Source organism: Lampetra planeri, chromosome 71, assembly GCF_965212315.1.
Source record: "Lampetra planeri chromosome 71, kcLamPlan1.2.h2, whole genome shotgun sequence".
NCBI classification, from domain to species: Eukaryota; Metazoa; Chordata; class Hyperoartia; order Petromyzontiformes; family Petromyzontidae; genus Lampetra; species Lampetra planeri.
In genome coordinates, this window is record NC_136176.1 from 37093 (window position 1) to 59710 (window position 22618).

At 45.9% G+C, this 22618-nt stretch overlaps 1 protein-coding gene, 1 long non-coding RNA gene and 2 other non-coding genes across 4 annotated transcripts; 2 read left to right on the forward strand and 2 right to left on the reverse strand.

Annotated features, from left to right (window-relative positions):
* Positions 1-207: 207 nt before the first annotated feature.
* LOC144737526 (dual specificity tyrosine-phosphorylation-regulated kinase 4-like) lies at positions 208-16332 on the forward strand. The gene is made up of 9 exons (XM_078620254.1): positions 208-279; positions 8182-8284; positions 10513-10661; positions 10872-11008; positions 11258-11404; positions 11909-12047; positions 14249-14330; positions 15093-15265; positions 16264-16332. Exons 2-9 carry the CDS (start codon positions 8182-8184, stop codon positions 16330-16332), a joined length of 999 nt encoding a protein of 332 aa, XP_078476380.1. The 5' UTR covers positions 208-279.
* Positions 5435-5507, reverse strand: TRNAR-CCU (transfer RNA arginine (anticodon CCU)). Its single transcript has one exon. It is a non-coding gene; the product is annotated as a tRNA-Arg (tRNA).
* TRNAR-CCU (transfer RNA arginine (anticodon CCU)) lies at positions 5964-6036 on the reverse strand. The gene has a single exon. It is a non-coding gene; the product is annotated as a tRNA-Arg (tRNA).
* A 984-nt stretch (positions 16333-17316) lies between the features above and the next one.
* Positions 17317-22228, forward strand: LOC144737530 (uncharacterized). The gene is made up of 2 exons (XR_013589014.1): positions 17317-17435; positions 20440-22228. It is a non-coding gene; the product is annotated as an uncharacterized LOC144737530 (long non-coding RNA).
* Positions 22229-22618: the final 390 nt, after the last annotated feature.

A 22618-nucleotide genomic window follows, 5' to 3' on the forward strand; every position in this document is an offset into this window, starting at 1 on the left:
ACCACGCGCTTCGTGACGTCACCGCCTATCAACTCCTCCCCCCCATACCCCCTCCCCCCCCCATACCCTCTCCCCCCCCATACCCTCTCCCCCCCCATACCCCCTCCCCCCCCATACCCCCTCCCCCCCCATACCCTCTCCCCCCCCATACCCCCTCCCCCCCCATACCCCCTCCCCCCCCATACCCCCTCCCCCGCTGCCGCTTCCGCCGGGGCGAGTGGCGCCAACTTCTGAAACGGTTCGCTGTCTGGGCCTCCTCGAGGTCGACTCAGCCTGAAGGTGAGAACCTCGCAGGGCGTGGACGCGTCAGCAGTGGCGGGGGAGAGACAAAGGCGGCCCACAGCCGCAAGCTTCTAAACAGCTGCTGGGCTCGCGGCATCGGTTCAAGCAGAGCCCGGCTCTGCTGCTGCTGCTGAGGCACTGAAGGTGGAAACCGGCCCAGAGTGGCGCTCGAGTTGAGCCATTGCTGCTGATGAGAGGCTGATGGGATGAGTCAAAGAGACTTTGTTTTATCTTTGCAAGGAAGGTTTTATCTTCTTGGTTCTTTCGGTAAAGTCACGTAGAAGGGAAGTAATAAAATAATACAAATAAAACATAATAAAATAATTCTCACGACGTTTTGGCCACAACGCAAGCATCCGTCCTCAGGTGAAAACCAAGTCAGACGCTGTCGCCCCGACAGACCTGGTTTTCACCTGAGGACGGCTGCTTGCGTTGTGGCCGAAACGTCGTGAGAATTATTTTATTATGTTTTATTTTTATTATTTTATTACTTCCCTTCTACGTGACTTTACCGAAAGAACCAAGAAGATGAATCCCTGCAGTCACGAAAGCTTTAAATAAAAATGTAAGGAAGGGTTTATTGTGATGGAGGCGAATCGCCTGCTGGCGGAGGAGGCCTCCCCTAGACGCCGCTAATTAGGGTATTTGGTCTACTCTTCCACGCTGATCTACACGTGTTAGAGCAAGGTGGGCGTACCCACGTTGCGGGTGGTTAGCTCGCTGTATTTGCACTCCAGAGGTGTAGGTTCGATTCCATCGCCCGCACATCCACCCACTCGCTTGCCCATTCACCAACTCACCCACTAACCCATCTATTCACCCACCCACAGGGACACGTGGAGACACATGAACACACGGGGACATAGAGCCTTGATACAGTGGTTGTGTAGGTGGTGTTTGAGTATCAACATCAGGGTGGTTGTTGTGGTTATGTTGCTTGTTATGGTTGTGGTGGTTGAGGTGGTTTTGGTTGTGGTGGCTGCGGTTATAGTTGTGGTTGTATCGGTGGTTGTAGTGGAGGTTTTAGTTGTGGTGTAGGTGGTTATGTTGGTTGTTATTGTGCTTTTGGTTGTGATTATAATTGCGGTTGTGGGGGTTATATTTTTTGTTGCTATAGTTGTGTACGTGGAGGTTGCAGTGGTTATGTTATGGTTGTTGTGGTTATAGTTGAGGTTGTGATGGTTGTAGTTATAGCTGTGGTGGTTATGTTCTTGTTGTTATACTTGGGTTTGTGGTTATATTTGTGATTGTGGTCAAAGTTGTGATGGTTATGTTATGTTTTTGGGGTTATAGTTGTGGTGAAGATGGTTATGTTGGCTTTCATGGTTGTTGTATATGTAGGGAGCGGTAGAGTAGCGGTTCGCACGCCACGCCACGGACCCGAGGAAGTTCGATTCCCGCTCACGGCCAACACCAGTGACGATCATCTGAACCAGTCCAGAGCTTCCCCTAGCCAACTGTGCTAACCGGAGATGTGGTTATAGTTGTGGTTATATTATGGTTGTGGTTATAGTTGCTGTCCATAGTTTTAGTGCTCAGAGTTGTGGTTGTAAATATGGTTATAATTGTGGTTATAGTTGTGGGTGTGGTTATAATTGTAGTTGTTGGTTTTGGTTAAAGTTGTGGTTATAGTTGTGGTTATGGTTGTGGTTTTATTTGTGGTTATGGTTGTGGCTGTGGTTACATTTGTGATTGAATTTGTGGTTATAGTTGTGGTTGTTGGTTGTGGTGGTGATGCTGGTGCAGGTGGTGGGTCGGAGGCCACGTTCTGTGTCCCCTGCCCATGCGGTTCCAACAGCGATGGCTCCAGCCGGCACTGTCGCCCCTGTGCTATGTGGGTCACATGAACTTGTCTCCCAGCATGCCTTGAAGTCATCATTATAGGAGCCCTCGCCTCCTCCACGCACTCCTCCTATCTCTCCCCTCTCACCTCCACGCACTCTCCTCCTCCACAGACTCCTCCTGCCTCTCACTTCCTCCCCGTGTCTCCCCCCTCTCTCTCTCCCTGTGTCTCCCTCCTCTCTCTCCCTGTGTCTCCCTCCTCTCTCTCCCTGTGTCTCCCTCCCCTCTCTCCCCGTGTCTCCCTCCCCTCTCTCCCCGTGTCTCCCTCCCCTCTCTCCCCGTGTCTCCCTCCCCTCTCTCCCCGTGTCTCCTTCTTCTCTCTCCCCGTGTCCCACCCACTCAGCCACTCAATCACTCAGCCAACTGACTCAATCAGCCACTCACTCAACCACTCAGTTACTCAGCCACTGACTCATTTAGCCGCTCACTCAACCTCTCACTCACTCAACCACTCACTCACGCAGCCACTCATCCACTAACTCAGCTATTCACTCACTCAGCCACTTACTCACTCAGCCAGTAACTCACTCAACCACTCACTCAGCCACTCACTCAGCCATTCACTCACTCAGCCACTTACTCACTCAGCCAGTCACTCACTCAGCCACCCACTCAGCCACCCACTCAGCCACCCACTCAGCCACTCACTCAGCCACTCACTCAGCCACTCATTCAACCACTCACTCACTCACTCAACCACTCATTCAGCCACTCACTCAGCCATTCAGTCACTCACTCAGCCATTCAGTCACTCACTCAGCCACCCACTCAGCCACTCACTCAGCCACTCACTCACTCAACCACTCACTCAGCTGCTTAGTCACTCTGCTACCCACTCACTCAACCACTCACTCATTCAACTACTCACTAACTCAGCCACTCACTCCCTCAACCACTGACTCAATCACTCACTCAGCCACACTCTCATTCAATCACTCACCTAGCCACCTGCTTATTTGTTTATTTTACCAGGTAAGGCCCATAAGAGATATATCTATTTTTCAGACGTGACCTGGCCACATATTATTGCCAAATTAAGTGGCTTTTTACGTGTAAATTTATATCAGCAACTATAAATGTGGAGGGACAAATAGAAGAGCCAGACATAAATTCACACGACAAAGGGGAGAGTGAGAGAAACATGTAAACTCCAAATATACAACAGGCATCAGGGTCGGGATTGTTGTATATATTGTCTTGAAAAATAATAAAAATCAAATGAAAAATGTAAAAGGTGTAATTTTACAAAATTAGGTAATTATGTCAATGTATGCAATGATGCTAATTAGGTGCGGCTTTGTTGTCTAGGGGTATTACTAATCGTGATAATTGTCAGTGATGTGTAGGGTCTGGGTTCATATTTGTCGTGTCACTGGGGTCTAAAATAGGCTGGTAGGGTGGGGTTATAATGGCCAGGTAGGGTGGGGTAAAATGGCCTTGTCAGGAGTCCACCTCCTCCACCACCAGTTCCACCTCAACCTCCTCCACCTCCCACCTCCTCCTCGCAGGAACCCACCCACTCATCCAACCATTCAATCACCCATCCACCTACCCACTCATTCATTCACCCATCCACCCACCAAGTAACTCTACCACCCAACCACCAACTCACTCTAGCACCCACCAAATCACTCTCCCACCAATGACCCATTCGCCTACCCACTCATTCAGGACGTCATGGGACAGACCTAACAGGTGCCATGGGGGTTGACTGCTGTGCCACGCTACGTGCAGGAGGAGGAGCTCATCACTTGAATGTGACATACAGTGACCTCATCACTTGAATGTGACATGCAGTGATCTCATCACTTGAATGCGACATGCAGTGAACTCACCACTTGAATGCGACATGCAGTGATCTCATCACTTTTTTCACTAAAACACTCACTAACTCTCACACTCAATCACTCTCTCATGCACTCACTTTCACTCATTCTCACTCTCTACTGACTCTTTCACTAGAATACTCACTCTCACTCAATGTCACTCTTTCACTAAAACACTCACTAACTCTTACACTCACTCTCACTCATACTCACTCTCCCATTTACTCTGACGCTTACTCAAATTCACGAACTTTTTCACTCAAGTCTCACCAGTCACACCACAAATCGTTGGGGGGTCACGTGGCCACTCGTTGAGCGGGAGGGGTCTGAGGGTCTGACGCAACAGAGATAGGGGCGTGGCCATAGCCGTGGAGGTGTGACGTCACTGCACGCGTGTAGTGAGAAGGTGCAGAGGAGGTAACTGCAGTAGCAGCACAAAGAGCCGAGCTCTTGTTGCGATTATTTACGGGTATTGGAAAAGAGCAGGAGGCACGGTGAGACTCCATATCACACTCACCCTCTCACTAACTCACTCACACACTCTTAAAGGCACTCTCACATTCACTGTCTCTTTCACTCACACTCACTCTTTCACTAAAACACTCACCAACTCTCACACTCAATCACTCTCACTCATACTCACTCTCACTCATACTCACTCTCATACTGACTCTGACACTGACATTCACAAACTTTTTTGCTCAAGTCTGACACGCACAGCACGAACCGTTGAGCGGTCACGTGGTCACTCGTTGAGTGGTAGGAGTTTGAGTGTCTGACGTAACAGAGATAAGGGCGTGGCCATAGCCGTGGAGGTGAGTGACGTCACTGCACGCGTGTAGTGAGACGTGCAGAGGAGAAATTGGCAGCAGTAGCAGCAAAAAATTAACCCGTAAAAACAAAGTTTTTCACTATAAATCCTTTATATGCGTGGCATCGGTTTTATTTTATTATTCATTTCTGTTTTTCTTGAGTAAGAGTTTCATTTTTATAACATTGGTATTTTAAATGAAATATAAGGAAAGTCGTATATAAGGATTATAAGGTTTTCAGTTTTTGTATGATTGTTTATATTGTAAATTTTTGTTGATTTCTTGAATAATTTTCTGTGTTTAGGAAAAATATATGATTGTGTTAGTGAAATATTTTTTTTCCTAAAAAAAAAAAAAATTAACAAAAATAAATTGTCACGCACAACGAGTCTGTGCAAAATGTCAGCTCGATTGGATCACGGGAAGTGGGTTAAAAAACGACCGAAAGATTTGCACGGTCGTAAGCGCGCAAGCAAGCAAGTGAACTTAATATAAAGGATTTAAAAATGGATACGTATTTCCCCCTTTCGTCCCCTCTGCTTAATCAATGTTGATTCCTGTCACCAAAGTACACTGATTTCACACTCTCTTCGATCGGCACAGTACCACCTTCGCTTATCATCGTCAGATTCATAAACTTGACGTCTACAAAATGAACAACTTTTTCTCAGCTACCCCAGGTGGGACTCGAACCCACAATCCCTGGCTTAGGAGGCCAGTGCCTTATCCATTAGGCCACTGGGGCTACATGTAGCATGATGAAAACCTGGCTTATATACAGACTTCTTAAATAAACTCGCAATAATAATAGAAATGGATATGTATTTTCCCCTTTTATTCTCTGCTTTATCAATGTTGATAATTGTCACCAAAGTACACTGTTTAAAACTCTTGATTTGAAGCTTTCGTGACTTCAGGAATCCATACTCTTTGGTTCTTTTGGTAAATTCACATAGGTATAAAATAAAATAAATCACGACGTTTCGGGCTCAACACAAGCGTCTATCATCAACACAAGCATCCATCATCATCATCTGATGATGGACACTATACCGACGTAACTTTACCGAAAGAACCAAAGAGTATAATTGAACACTGTTTTAAAACTCTCTTCTATAGGCACAGCGCCATTTTGGCTTTTCATTATCAGATTCGTTAACTTGACATTTTGATTTTACAAAATGAACAGCTTTTTCTCAGCAACCCCAGGTGAGACTCGAACCCACAATCCCTGGCTTAGGAGGCCAGTGCCTTATCCATTAGGCCACTGGGGCTACATGTAGCATGATGAAAACCTGGCTCATGTACAGACTTCTTAAATAAACTCACAATAAAAAATATATTTGTTTTTCCCCTTTCGTCCCCTCTGTTTTATTCATGTTGATAAGTGTTTTTTTCCTAAAAAGTGGAAAATTTAGGAAAAAAAAATTCACGAAAATAAATTGTCACGCACAACGAGTCTGTGCAAAATGTCAGCTCGATTCGATCACGGTAAGTGGGTTAAAAAACGACCGAAAGATTTGCACGGTCGTAAGCGCGCAAGCAAGCAAGCAAGTGAACTTAATATAAAGGATTTAAAAAGAGCCGAGCTCTTGTAATAATAGGTTTTTACCCTTTCAACTGGTACAAAAACTGACACCTTTATACAAGTCATCATGTTTGCAATAACCACAACACAAGCAGTCAAAATGCAAGCAAAAAGAAACAACTCTGATGATAATGATATGCACTGTCCTTGAAGTTGATTGGTCCACACCCGAGACAGGTGAAAGTGTAAAAACCTATTACTATATTTTGCCACTGGTAAAGAGGTCTCATAGTGTAAATGCTTACCCCGAGCTCTCAATACTCTGGTAGTGCACTGTCTTTGAGTTGTACGCCTTTTGGCGTCATCTGGTCCAACACCAATGGAGACTAGGCTCTAAGAAAAGCTGTCTCGGGTGTGGACCAATCAACTTCAAGGACAGTGCATATCATTATCATCAGAGTTGTTTCTTTTTGTTTGCATTTTGACTGCTTGTGTTGTGGTTATTGCAAACATGATGCCTTGTATAAAGGTGTCAGTTTTTGTACCATTTGAAAGGGTAAAAACCTATTACTATATTTTGCCACTGGTAAAGGAGGTCTCATTCTTTACGGGGAGTGGAGACGAGGAGGAGGGAGCACAGTGAGACTCACGCTCACTCACTCCCACACTGTCAGACTCGCTGTTTCACTCTCAAACTCTGTCTCACCCTCACTGTAATCACTCTCACATACTCTCTCATTCACTCACTCATTCTCTGTCACATGCACTCTCTCACTCTCCCACTCACTCTCACACTAACTCACTATCACACTCACTCTCTTACACTCCCGTTCAATAACTCACGAGTATTTACTCTCACGCTCACATTCACTATCTTACTCATACTCATTGTCTCACTCGCTCACTCACATGCACTCTCACACACACTCTTACTCTCCCGATCAATAACTCTTACATGCATTCACATTCACACTCACTAACTCACACTCACTCTCTCACTCACTTTATCATGCTCCCACTCACTCTCATTAACTCCCCCACTCACTCATTCTCACATTCTTTCATGCTCACTCACACTCTCACTCACTCTGTCTCACTCGCACTTACTTACCATCACACTTACTGTAACTCTCTCATTCACGTTCACACACATTCACTCTAACACTAACTCTCTCACTCTCCCATGCACTCTTACAACATCAATCTCACACTAACTTTCACACTCATTCTCACTTTCACACTCCCTCACACACTGAATCTCACACTCACTAACTCTCAAATTCACTCACATTTACTCTCAATCACTCATGCTCACTCACTAACTCTGACACTCATCTTCACACTATCTCACTCTCAAACTCATGCACTCTCACACTCACTCTCACTATCTCACTAACTCTAAAACTCATGCAGTCTTACACTCACTCTAATACTTACAAACTCTCACACTCACGCTCACTCACTCTCTCATAATCACTTTATACTTCCATGCAATCAGTTACACAGGGTTGGCATCGTACCCACAACTTCCTGCATCCAGGCGAGGGAGATAACATCTTAGTCTACATTATTGGAGGACTAGTCAACTGGTAGACTAATAGTCAACTGGTAGACTAACAGTCCACTGGTAGACTAATAGTCCACTGGTAGACTAACAGTCCACTGGTAGACTAACAGTCCACTGGTAGACTAATGCACAGGGACAAATGCCACTGGGAGTTCCCAATGGCTGGACCACGTAGCAACTTCGCCCCATATTGCCAAAGCCTGGTCTTCCTCACTATGGAACCCAGGGCCCTCAGCGATGTTGGCTCATTGCTCACTTGCTGCACTTTCCCCAAAAGATTGCTGAAGGTTATACCGGGTGACCTGCATCTTTGTCTGTGTGTAGATGGCCAAGGCTGAAGAGAAGGTGGGCTCCAGGAGCAGCATGCAATGGAGTGCGCTGCCCACATCGGACAGCATTGCCATCGCCAGTAGTAAAACCCCACGAGGTGATAGATATGATCAGAGAAGTCATGGTGGGGGACGTCATGGTGGTCACAGTTGAAAACAAAAACAAGCATGTGAATGGCTATGGAATAAAAATGTCGCGAGGCAGGGTGGCACAGCAGGAACACTCCTCGTGCATTTCTCTTTGGAGTCGGGATGATTTCCCCCTGCTCTGCATGGGATTCATCCGGGTTCGCCATTTTCCTCCCACAGCTAAAGAAAATTATTCAAACATCCCAATGCAAAAAAAAAATTAGTGTTAGTGATTATATGCAGTCCAGGGACTCAGTGGAGCTTTCTTTGGTAAACAAGCATCGTATATTTTATCATCATTTCAGCAGGAAGGGCCCAATAAGTGGCTAGGCTATGTTTCTTGGGTGTCCTACGATCGTATGGATGTTAAACAAGTCTTCATGACAAAAGCGCGGTTTCATACAGTGAGGGAAATAGTATTTGATCACCTGCTGATTTTGTACGTTTGCCCACTGACAAAGAAATGATCAGTCTATAATTTTAATGGTAGGTTTATTTGAATAGTGAGAGAGAGAATAACAACAACAAAATCCAGAAAAACGCATGTCAAAAGTGTTACAAATTGATTTGCATTTTAATGAGGGAAATCATTATTTGACCCTCTCAATAACAACGATTTCTGGCTCCCAGGTGTCTTTTATACAGGTAACGAGCTGAGATTAGGAGCACACTCTTAAAGGGAGTGCTCCTAATCTCAGCTTGTTACCTGTATAAAAGACACCTGTTAACAGAAGCAATCAATCAATCAGATTCCAAACTCTCCACCATGGCCAAGACCAAAGAGCTCTCCAAGGATGTCAGGGACAAGATTGTAGACCTACACAAGGCTGGAATGGGCTACAAGACCATCGCCAAGCAGCTTGGTGAGAAGGTGACAACAGTTGGTGCGATTATTCGCAAATGGAAGAAACACAAAAGAACGGTCAATCTCCCTCGGCCTGGGGCTCCATGCAAGATCTCACCTCGTGGAGTTGCAATGATCATGAGAACGGTGAGGAATCAGCCCAGAACTACACGGGAGGATCTTGTCAATGATCTCAAGGCAGCTGGGACCATAGTCACTAAGAAAACAGTTGGTAACACACTACGCAGTGAAGGACTGAAATCCTGCAGCGCTCGCAAGGTCCCCCTGCACAAGAAAGCACATATACATGCCCGTCTGAAGTTTGCCAATGAACATCTGAATGATTCAGAGGACAACTGGGTGAAAGTGTTGTGGTCAGATGAGACCAAAATTGAGCTCTTAGGCATCAACTCAACTCGCCGTGTTTGGAGGAGGAGGAGGAATGCTGCCTATGACCCCAAGAACATCTCCACCGTCAAATATGGAGGTGGAAACATTATGCTTTGGGGGTGTTTTTCTGCTAAGGTGACAGGACAACTTCACCGCATCAAAGGGATGATGGATGGGGCCATGTACCGTCAAATCTTGGGTGAGAACCTCCTTCCCTCAGCCAGGGAATTGAAAATAGGTCGTGGATGGGTATTCCAGCATGACAATGACCCAAAACACGGCCAAGGCAACAAAGGAGTGGCTCAAGAAGAAGCACATTAAGATCCTGGAGTGGCCTAGCCAGTCTCCAGACCTTAATCCCATAGAAAATTTGTGGAGGGAGCTGAAGGTTCGAGTTGCCAAACGTAAGCCTCGAAACCTTAATGACTTAGAGAAGATCTGCAAAGAGGAGTGGGACAAAATCCCTCCTCAGATGTGTGCAAACCTGGTGGCCAACTACAAGAAACGTCTGACCTCTGTGATTGCCAACAAGGGGTTTGCCACCAAGTACTAAGTCATGTTTTGCAGAGGGGTCATGTACTTATTTCCCTCATTAAAATGCAAATCAATTTATAACATTTTTGACATGCGTTTTTCTGGATTTTGTTGTTGTTATTCTGTCTTTCACTGTTCAAATAAACCTACCATTAAAATTATAGACTGATCATTTCTTTGTCAGTGGGCAAACGTACATAATCAGCAGGGGATCAAATACTTTTTTTCCCTCACTGTAGGTGGTGATACCAAATTCGTTATCAGTCTGTTCTTCACATGTTACAGGAATACGGAACTGGTTAAAAATGCAATGAAAAAAAAACACGACCACATTGCTTAGTGAACAAATTAAAGAAACGAAAATGTTTTATTTGACAAAGCAATATTATAATAGGACAATATTAATCATCATTGTTCTTATGTTTGCAGAAATCTTGAAGCTCTTTGGGGATTTCCTGACCCCCACCGAGAGAAGCGAGGTCCTCAACGTGAATAACGTCTGGTATTTCGGAGTCCATAACAAAGGCTTTGGCACTCAAAACCATGGCTACGATGATGTCTACAACCATTATGTCTCGGTACGACTCTCCTCAGGTCACGTAACACGTGGAGAACACACAAAGTCTGCACACTGACAAACACCATAATCATCTGCAGAACAGGCGGACAGCATACCCTACACATTCACACTAACTCTTACACATGCCACACATATATTGCATCCATACTCAGTGACTGAATGAGCAGTGATTGGATCAGTATACTTAGTTGATGTGATTGCACCGCAGGTCGAGCATGAGCATCTCCATTTCCGATATGAGGTGCTGAAAAAGGTGGTCGTCGGACCTTACAGCCAGATCTTCAAATGCCGTGACCACAAGACCAACACCCGAGTGGCTGTGAAGATGTGGAGACAGTCATTCAGGTAAGACTTCACAATGGCTTGCATGGAGAAGGCAGGACAGTAAATCAATTCCATATTTACGTGGGTAGTGTTATGGTGCTCATATGTGTGGGTTTTCTCTGGATTTATGTTTAACTTCTTTCGCGCCCTACGTAGCCCACTGTTAATCGCAGATGCGGTGAAGGACAACTGTCTTTGAGAGCGAGCGACAAACTGTTACAAGGGTCAATTATTGTAATTAATATGAAGCTGTGGATTTCTGCTGTTTAGTGCCGAGGAAGACCACAGCCAGTGGATGGAGTACCACATCTTGCTCCAACTTCAGGGCTGGGCCAATGATGATGTCAACGTTGTCAGAATCCTCGACTTTTTCACCTTCAGGGGTCACAACTGCCTCGTCATGCAGCTCATACCGAAGTACGTACCCTGCTGTCTGAGCAGAGACATGTAAAGCTGGCTGCTCCACTCCATTTTCTTCTCCAGCCTTGCTAATTTTTCGATAGCCACACCGACAACCGTCAGTGTGACGGCAGTGGTAACACTCGTGCATCATTCCAAGAACTTGGGTTCGATTGCTGACTCGGATAAGTGTCTGTGTGGAGTTTGTTCTCCACTTGTTCTGCATGGAATTTATCCCCATTCTCCGCATTCCTCCAATAGCGAAACACTCGCACATAATTTAATTGGCATCGGCCAAATTTGCCAGTGCTGAGAAAATACCTTAAAAATAACTCAGTTGGGATTACACATCGGAACAATGTCACCCCGACAGGAGAAACTTGGCAGGACCCTCAGGAAAAAAGTGTTTACATTTAGTGAGGCTTCCATGGATAAACGAGTATAATAATTGTTGATAATTTTTATTGCTTACTCAGCCCTTTAAAGGATGGCACTGACTTTGTGTTGTTGTCTCCTTAACAGAAGACGTCTGTTAAGTGCCATTGATTGCACGGCACCCCAGCACATTGAGATGACAATGGTGAAACTCTTCACCAAGTCCATCCTCAAATTCCTCATTCATCTCCATGCAAAGGGAATCGTGCATGGGGATATCCAGCCGGTGAGTGGACACCAGGTTCCGCACAACTGCAGCATTAATTTGAGTTCCCGTTCGGGGCTCGTCTTCGTAGAACCTATACCCATTGATCAAAGCGTTAATGCATCTGCTCTGTCCAACTGTCAGTAGCTGCGGGTCATGATAACTGTCGTAGAGAGGGTTATATATGGGTGAAACTTGAGTTTAAAGTTTTGTTGCTATTAGGGACTCGCACTAGAGAAAAGCAGACATGTCGAAACAAAGCATTGCCCAAATCATGGAGACACAAACCAGTGCAAGTAAAAGGACGCTTTGAAATTAAGCAACTGTGCTTTAACCTGACAGCTGCCCACCTGTTTCCATGCTGCTCATGCGCATGAGAATGCGTTACCAACTTCATGCATGTGCATGCTTCTGCCTAACTAACACTCACAGCTACAAGCTCCGTTCGGCCCTCTTGTAACAATCGTCATACAGGTATGATAAGAGCGCCCTCCTTTACGCCGGGCACCCCAGAGTGCTCTATATGAGATTAGAGATTGGAATAATCTCATCTAAATACATTTGAAAGGGCACCCCAGTGGCATCCGTCAGAAAACATTCTCTTGAGTTGCGATGAATAACCTTGGCAAAAGCGTGTCATCTCAGATTCCCCTTTTAATATTTATTGTGGTATTTTGCTACATGACCAATCTGCTGCAGGCTGAATAGTTGTGCATGCCTGTAATCCAGCACTGTAGAGCCGCAGGTTGGTGGATCACACCAATGGTGTGAAACATCATCTGTGGCCCCTCCTCGTGCCTCGGAGTGGTTCTCTCTCTTCCAGATAGAGTGAATACTGCATGGCATTGGCGTATTACAAGTTGACATTATTTATCATGACCTCTGAATGGGAATATCTTCTGCTGCCTATCGTCTAGAGCAGGGGTCTGCAACCTTTAAGACATAAAGAGCCACTTGGACCCGTTTCCGAAGGAAAAAATAAACTGGGAGCCGCAAAACCATTGCAACATTTAAAATAAATATAACACTGCATATATTGTTTCTTACCTTATTGCTATATACAGGATCGTGCAGTCAGCTGCCAATCTGAATAAAAAAAGGACTTTTTCACTTAACAATGTAAAATATATTTTTGCAAATTAATAGCTAAATTACCTGGTTAATGGGATTTTTGCTCCTGAACCTCAGTGCACAGTGTCTGCACATCAGGGCTGTAAGACTTCACCTTCATTTTCACACAGGCTTGCAAGCTGTCATCTGTGAGGCGTGATCGATGTTTGTTTTTAATATAGTACATGTTGGAGAAGACCTGCTCACATACATATGTGGAGCCGAAGATCGACAGGACTCCAAATGCATACTTTTTCATGTTTATATAAGTGTTGGGGGTGGCATTCCATGTTTCGAATACAAGTTTGTCCTGTTTGGGAAGGTTTTCAATATCACTCCATTTATGATTCTGAGCCAGAATGGCCTTCTGACGGGCAACATCCTCAAGAGTAGCGGTCAAGCATTTGAACTTGGACACCCATATATCTTTGTCGGCTATATCGGCCAGTTCCATCTCAAGATCAGGTTGACTTACACCTGCAAATGCAGTCATATTCAATAGGGATGGATCGATCGCCAGGGGAGTGACAGGGAAGGATAATGTCGTTTTTTCCTCTCTGAACTCACAGAATCGTTTCCCAAACGAACTTTGCATTGTGGTGATTGCAGACTTGAAATATTCCAAATTTATCGTATCATGACTTTGTTTGAACTCTCTCAAAGAGGGAAAGTGAGACAGTGTACCTCTCTGTAAATCTTTGACAAACACTGTCAACTTGCGCTCGAATGCCAAAACCTCCTCCAGCATGTGCAGGGCTGTGCCTCCTTTCCCCTGAAGGGTTGTATTTAGCGTGTTTAGATGTGCTGTCATGTCTACCATAAAATGTAATTTTTCCAGCCACTCTGGCTGTTCCAGCTCAGCAAAGGTGAGCTCTTTGCTGCCCAGGAAGGTTTTTACTTCTTCCAAACATGTGACAAAGCAACGGCAACGTTATTGCCTGTCACCGGGCGGGCAGTGTGGAGCGGAGCGGCGACCTGTCAGCAGCGGCAACGCCAGAGCAGGTGTCACAGTGCGCCTCCTCCCCTCGCTAGCATCCGCCCCGGAGCCGCGGTCAAGGTTCAAAAGAGCCGCATGCGGCTCCGGAGCCGCAGGTTGCCGACCCCTGGTCTAGAGGAACATGTTGATTAAAGAGCCTGGGGCAGGGACCATCCGGATGATGAGTTTTGAAAACAGCTTTTTGGTGGGACGCCAACGTGAGTCGTGAGTGTGTGGCTGAGTATGAGAATGTGTGTGTATGCAGTTCATGGAGCGGTAGTGTAGTGGTTAGCACACTGCATTACGAAACTGGTGACCTAGGTGAGAGTGGCGATTTTCTGAACTGGTTGTGAGCCTCCCCTAGGTAGACTCAGTCTCAAATGAGTACCTGGTGTGGTGTGTAAACAATGCCACTCAGGAGACAAAGGCATGGTGCAGGCCACCCACCCCCCTCAAGTGTCGTTTTGGACTTCATAGGTGGTCACTAATTGCACCTGCCCCAACAATGTCTAAGGCTACACGGGGGAACTTTTCTTTGTTTATGCAGTGAGGAACCGTAGTGTTGGGGTTAGTCGACAGCACTACAATCCTGGTGACTGTAGTAAAATTTGCGTTCATGAATATCTGAACCAGTCCTGGGCCTCCCCTAGATCGACTCAGCCATAAATGAGTACCATGTGCGGTGTCTAGGCACTACCAGTTTAGAAGACAAAGGTGGCTGGGCGTGGTGCTGGCCACCCATCTTCGTGTGTGTTGTTCAGGCCTTCATTAGGTGCTCGCTAAAAGCAAATGCCAGATAAATTTGTTAAAGGCTATATGGGGACGTTTTGTGTGTGTGCACATGTGTTTGCGTCTCTTCACCTGTGTGTGCATGTGTCTAGACCTATGGGTGAGTACATGTGTTTGTATACATGTTTTTTCGTGCCTGTGTGTTGCTGTTAAAGGCTATATTGGTTATGTTTGTATTTTGTAATTCACAGGTTCACAGATTTTTGGTTCCCCCGCGTACCTTGCCCCAGAGGCATACCTGGGCCACATGTCATCTTTCCCGGTTGACATGTGGGGGCTGGGGTGTACAGTGGCCGAGTTGGCTACCGGGCACATCCTCTTTCAGGCCATCAACAAACACGACCAGCTCCCGTGTTATATGGAGGTATTGCCCACACAGCAGTAACACTGACAATTCCGTTATTGAGTGATAAATGTCATGACCAATTTGCTCTTGAAATCGCGCAACTCAGTCATTGCTTCTAACCATGTTTTTCACTTCTCATCGAGTATTTCCGCATCAAGGGTATTAAAATAATATTCAGAATTGGTATGACCAATTGAACATGCGACAGGAAATACTTCCTTACAATTCCCTGAGCAGACCACTTGAGTCGTCTCTTCTGTGAGAAAGAGGCGTACGACTGCTCGCGACTGGTTGCATGGTTGTTCACACACAAGCTACTGAGTTGCATACAACCGCATGACAGAACCAATTACTCAGGCGTAGACCTGTCAAGGTAACTGTGAGCGGAACGCATAGATTTTTAGAGCTGGTGTTATGACTCGTGATAGATTATTGCATGAGGCCACGGATTGGCCAAATGTAACCCTACACCACCTGCAAATAATTTGAATTGTCAGATGAACGAGCATTTATCGCGCCAATTATTGTTGTTTCATCTCAACTGCTTGTAATGAAGAAAATTCTCACAACCATATAAGCAATTTCAAATGACGCCACGGGACCCATTACCTCCGCTGTGAATGAGGCAGATGGTGCATAGTATTTTGTGGTTTAATACCGCAGTAAAGACCAGGGCAGTCACTGGGATTGATCCGTGAACTTCTGCAACGTGCGGCGTTCGCGGTTTTGCTGGGCCATGCCAATAACACTGCCCCGTGCCTGCATGCGAGAACCATCGGGAGCGGTAGCCGAGTGGTTAGCACCCTGACCGTGTGGTGTTGAATGTTGGACCAGTCCTTGGCCTCTCAAATATCGACTCAGCATTAAATCAATACCTGGAGTGATTTGTAAAATAGTTGCTGTGGTGTGGCCTTGGGTGCTGTGCCATCATCAGTAGGTGCTCACAAACAGAACTTTCCACACAAGTGTGTCAATACTGTATGGGTGATCATTGTCTCTGTGTGAATTGTGTGTAGATCCTCGGGATGCCTCCTCAGAATTTGATTGATGACACGCCTGAGAGAAATAAGTACTTTGGTGAGTGAAGGGGCGTGCGGGGGAATCGCGTTAAGTTTGAGGGGGAGCTGGGTCCGTTAAGAGTTTAGTGGGGCATTACTTTGTATATTCAACTACTTCCACATGTGTTTTGGCAGTCAATATGATTCGTAATGCATTTTTGGGGAAGGGTTAGGCCTCATGGTGATCTGCCAAAATTTGTGTCATTAAGGTTCTCCAACCACCCGACAAAGGCAAGCAAATTAAAGTACCACGAGTGCAAGCGATTAAAGAGACGCCAGTTGTGATTATAATCATAATTATTTTTGTTGAATCACCTGTAATGTGAAGGGTAATGTTCAAAACCATGTTTAACAATGAGATCAGACGTTTTTGGGATGCTGCAGAGGCGAGGAAACTTTACCTCCCTCACCTGCAATGCAGAAGATCGTAGCGTAGATCCCCACCCTGGTTGCTGTACATTGCGGGAACTTATCTTCTCCCTTTTGCCTGGTCACCTCTTAAAAAGAGGCAATAGTTCAGTGGGCTTTACCTGGTAAAAAACTATGTTTTGCTTGAAAGAGGTTAAATCAAAGTTAAAAGAGCTTTTCTTTTTTACCTCTAGGATCTATCATAGTTAATACTTATTGAATGCACTTGGTATTTGCACTATCATTCTTAGAACGCAAAGCTATCACAAAGGATGGTGCCTGCTGTGTTTCACAGACACCGTCTGCAGTAATTTTTCAGTAGCGGGCGTAACACCAGCATGATAATCTTATGACTTCACAAGGTCTGTAACGTTCCACTTTAAACCAAACAGCGCAAAGCATCGTATGGTTATTACTGAAGTAATTACTGAAGTAATGACCATGGCGGCTTGCAGAATTTGAACCATGAACTTCTGCAACAAGCGGTCAAAGTACTCCCACTGGTCTATGTCATAGCACTATAAGATTGTGTTTCTGCGCTGTGGGTGTACAAGGGTGCTGTGGTTTGTAATGATGTTTTACCTGGTCTGCATCATCCCTGCAGATGGTTCGGGGATGCCTTTGATGTCCGGACAAAGCAGGGTCCCAGGCAGTCACTCCCTCTACCTGGCACTCGGGAGCCAGGACTCGGAGTTCCACGACTTCATTAGCCGCTGCCTGGAGTAAGAACCCCCCCCCCCCCACAGAGTGGTTTTTCCCAGTCAGTCACCTGGTAAAAAGAAAAGAGTTTAATAGTTTAGCATCACTGGCGAATGCTCCTCTTTGATCACTAGCTCCACTCTCTATTCTGATTATTCTTTATCTTCCAAGCCATATATCCCATTAGACAACCTTGTCAATAGACTTGCATGTAAAACATGCACTTGCATAGAGACCCACAGACTCACATACACTTACATGGTCCATATACGTGTAGTGACTCAGTCGGAGACAGGGTTCTTAAGGGACCTTCCTTATTCCACACGTCAGGAAACCACATGTGCCCCGCGTGTCTACGCGCTAGTCACACATCCATGTCCTTGACGGCACTACCTAGCTGTAGCAGTCTGCAGGCTGTCTAGCTAGCGGCGTCAAAGGTGGTCGGAGACTGCGGCGACGAAGGTGACGAATGGCGACAGAGCATGGGGATCCACTTCCAGCAACAACCCCGAGCTCCCGTCCCGGGCCCCCTTTTATTCCCCTGGCGTGGCCTCGCCCCGCCTCGCTACGCCCTCTTTCTCGAACCTACTAGTGGGTTCTCAGGCTTCCAGATCGATTTCTTCCTGGGCTTCTTTTTAGATCTCCCGCTGCTGACGTGTGCACTGCCCCCTGCTGCCAGTACCGCTTTCTTGTCAGCAGCCCGCATTATTACACTACACGTGTATAGAGAGACCTATAGACTCTCATACACTCACATGGTCCATACCAATACCGCCATTTGCCCCTAAGTGATGGTGATGTGACCATGGCGCTTGTGCCAGGCTAGGTGCACTTTGAGACGTGGAGTGCCGAAGGCTCGCTGACTGTAGGTCATGGGACATACCCAGCGGGTGCCATGGTTTGGCTGATTGAAATGACTGACACATGCACCACTGTACCTCCTACTGTGCCAACTTACTGAATTTTAGCCGCCTGACGCTCCACTAAGTGTTGTGAGCATCACTCCTCTGCCCTCCGAGGGCGGCTGTCTCCACCTGCCCAGTAGCGTCCTTCATGAGCCTCCTCCAGAGGCCGATCTTGACACTGCAGGTAGCAGTCTTCGGCAAGTCAACTCAGCTCCACATCCTCCCGTACCGCATCAGTCCATCTCTTCTCCAGCCCGTGTCGTGCCAATTTATCCCCCTCGATGCAACCAAACAGAAGCTGCTTGGGTATGCGGTGGCTGGGCATGCGGGCTACATGACCCAGCCAATGCAGCCTTACCTGTCGGAGGAGCTCACTGATGGGAATGTGTCCAAATCTTTCAAGAATTTGTGAGCTCCTCACACAATCCAGCCTGGATAAACCTAGGATGGATCGAAGGAAGGCCAGCCTAAACGTTTATAACAGGCACAGATATTCCTTTAGAGGGGTCCACGTTTCACAAGCATAGAGAAGAGAGGGCATGACTGTGCCCGAGAAGATCTGAAGCTTCGTGTGGAGCGACAAACCAGATAGCTTCCACACAGCATTGCTCAGCCGATAAAAAAAACGACGCCCAACTGCTGATTCAGTAAGACCTCTGCTGTCGAACCGGAGCTGGTCATAAGCACACTGGCCAGGTATGGGAAACTCTCCACTCTCTCCACAACTGCTCCATGACCAACGGGGAGCTGAGGGGGTGGAGTGTTTGATGGTACAAAATACCCATGCAGGTGCTTAGTGTTGGTGGGGCTGATGGTGAGGCCCCACCTCTGAGTGGCAATCTCCAGGTTCAGCAGTAGTGCTTCCAACTCCTCCTCTGAGTGAGCAGCAATCACCAGATCAGCATACATTACATGGTTGACCAATAGCGAGCCATTACTCGACCCCACCCAGTCTCCCATTATCTCTGTACCAGATGGAAATTTCTCTGGTACAGCCATCAAAGGCTCTACAAACTACATGGACGAAAAGATGTTAAATAATGTGGGATGCAGAGGACATCCCTTTCGCGCACCCCAAGGTAAACAGGGAATGGCTCTGACTTCTGGCCACGTAGCTTTACCTGAGGTTGGCCACCATCATGAAGGCCCTTAATGTCCACACACTTACATAGAGACCCACAAACTTGCATACACTTACATCAGCCATACATTTACAAATAGACCAATAGACTCACGTGTACTGACATGGTCCTTACACATATAAAGACCCAGACTCATACACTCATATGGTCTCTACACTTATAGAGACCCATAGACTCACATACCCTTACAGAAAAGCCCTTAAAAGGAACATATATCGATATATGTATATCATCTATGTGGAGGGGGCTCGTGAAGGATGCCACTGGGCAATGCCAGGCTACTGGGCAGTTGGAAGCATTGGCCCCCCAATAACAATTGAGGGTGGTGGAGCGATGTTCACAATGAGTGGAGCACCAGGGGGACAAATACATCAAGGTGGCACAGTGGGGAGAACAGAAGGTTCATCTGACAGTCATCACCAATAGTGGAGGATTTCTGCTTCTCTTTTTTTTATATATATATAGTCAGGTCCTGCAATTTTTTAAAATCAGGGCTCTATGACACAATCAGCCACTATTGAGTCATGACATAGCCAACATCGTGGTGTATTTGATGACTGCAACTCACTAGTCTACGGGACGTCTGGAAAAAGCATTAGGAAGCTGCAGCATGTACAACTTTTTTTGCAAGATTCAACCATGTCCGTCCAGTGTTCACGGAGCTGCATTAGATTACATTTGCTGAACGAATACATTTTAAGGTCGCACTCATTACACACAAAGTGCTTACCACAAATGAGTCACAATATCACTGGGAAATTAACTTTTAACTCTAGATTGAAAATTACATCTTTTTATAACTCAGTATTGAATGTAGTTTGTTGTCCTTCACCCGCACCTGCAATTGGCTATGTACGGTGCGAAAGAAGTTTAACATACACACTTAAGTTAATGGATACAGTGAGAGAAAGAAATGCACATAAATCCTTACATCATTATCACCCTTACCACGTGTGCCACATATTTCTGTGTCTCAACAGATGGGATCCAGCTCTGCGGATGACACCAGCAGAGGCACTGGCGCACAGCTGGCTGAGGGATGAGGAAATGCCGAGGGATGAGGAAGTGCCGAGGGATGAGGAAGTGCCGAGGGATGAGGAAGTGCCGAGGGATGAGGAAGTGCCGAGTCCGTGTGTGCCTCTTGTGGACACATCAATCCACTCAGAGGCATCCGCCAAGGAGGAGACGAGACAGTGGGGTGAGCCCCTGCAGAAAGAGAAGAAGCAGTCACATCTGGTTTTTTGCGTACAGGGCCGTATGCTCATTCTTCCGTGGCTTTAAGAAAAGCACCGCATGCGACCGTAATGCTCATCCTGGGCGTGTACACATTCCACACACCGTATATACACACACGCTCGTCTAAACGAATACATGAGCAACTTCCGGATCCCATCTACTGAGTTTTTTAACCCCACATAAATACAATAAAACCGCTCTTAACGACGGTAATTGGTTCCATGAATACGGTCATTAAGTAATTTGGTAATAAAGCAAGTACAGTCGACCCTTACACATCGCGGGGATTAGGGGTGCAGGCCCCCCGCGATCTGGAAAACCCGCATAAAATGTTTGGTCCCCTTGGCGAGCTAAGCTAGCACCTCCAGTTACTAAACTTTTTAAGTTATCTCTACATGTTCAGCCTTTGCGTGTCGTCTGATGGCTTTTGCGTTCTTTTAGAAAACTTTAACTTTTTACAAAATGTAACGTAAAAAAAATTATTGTGTATATTTATGGTATTAAAAGATACAATAGATTAATGTTATACAGTACTGTACATATATTTTATGCATTTATGAGTTACTAAACTTTTTGTGTCGTCTGCTGAGCTTCGCATGTCATCTGTGGCTTTCGCAAAACTCCCAAAAACTCCCCAAAAATTCCCATTTAATTTCTTATGCCGACCCCGCGATATATTGAAACCGCGATGGGGAATGCCGTGATGCAGAAGGGTTAACTGTAATTTAGTCATTAAGCAAGCATAGGAAAGACATGTTAAAGGCTTAATTTGTTTCCATAGCATCAAAAGTTACACCTTTTTCACCCAAAAAACGTACTTTATAATGTTTAAAATTTTTATATTAGCAAATAAAGTTACTAACAACATGATAAACACAGAATATTTGAAAGAAACTTGGTTAATTAATTCATTAATATTGCATTGTAATAAAAAAAATCAACAAAGTTGCATGATAAAGCGAGACAAATACAGCAATACTGTATAGAGTAAAACACAGTCTGCGATGACACGCGAGATGCGTATGTAGGCTGAACAAAGACTGAGGTGCATGGGTAGCATCTAGAAGCGCCTTGCATCGTCATGTTATGCCGAGGCAGCCATACAACTGCTTATTTCTACTCGCACGGCGTAGTTCTGTTCACTCAATCGCGTTATAAAAAGAATGTGTTCCTTAATACATTATTAGCGTGATCAAAACACACGTTATAGCAGAACTGACTATACACACTATACACTACACACGCCATACACATGGGACTAGCTCATTAGTGTAGTTAGCCCTACGCTGGGCCCTGCCATCCTGGTTTTCATCCGGGCAGTCCTCAGAGGATGACCTCGCCACGGTTTCCAGGACATGGAAGGGCATAGCTGAACCAGCATTTGAGAGCTGAGGTGGCCTGGTGATATAACAGATGAAGCCAAAAAGGGCAAGTACCAAGGCCACCTGTTAACAGTTAAGATTAATCTTATTCATAGTTGTATAATTATCATTGTTGGTTTAAAAGACGTAATAAAAAATCTAATATTGGTAACGTCGACTCAAACTCGTCTGTATGTCATGCAACTCGGAGTTCACATGAGCGGGGGGAGGGGGGTTTGGGTCTGGGCTTCACCGACTCCCCGTTGAGACCCACGGTGGGACTTGTGCCTCCTCGTCATGCATAGAACAGTTCCACTCGATGTGGACGCTGATGCGCAGTGGCCCCGATGAGTCACTATCGGCATGGTCTGATTAAGGGCCCTTGCAATTAATCAACTCAGCCTCCCAACTTGACTACCACTATGACGTGTTTACACACCACGAGGTGCAGTTTTCTCCTCTGGTCCAAGTGTCCATTCCCTCTACCGCACCTTTAGGCCCCAGGTGCCTCTCAAGAACCTCTATCAGCTACACAATGCAATCATGAAGCCTAGAAGCCTCA

Excerpts from the sequence above, each read along its gene's own strand:
- LOC144737526 (XM_078620254.1), top strand. The coding sequence starts at position 8,182 with ATGGCCAAGGCTGAAGAGAAGGTGGGCTCCAGGAGCAGCATGCAATGG. Across the intron at positions 10,662-10,871 it reads TCTACAACCATTATGTCTCG|GTCGAGCATGAGCATCTCCA; the intron begins GTACGACTCTCC and ends ATTGCACCGCAG. Across the intron at positions 11,405-11,908 it reads GTCATGCAGCTCATACCGAA|AAGACGTCTGTTAAGTGCCA; the intron begins GTACGTACCCTG and ends TCTCCTTAACAG.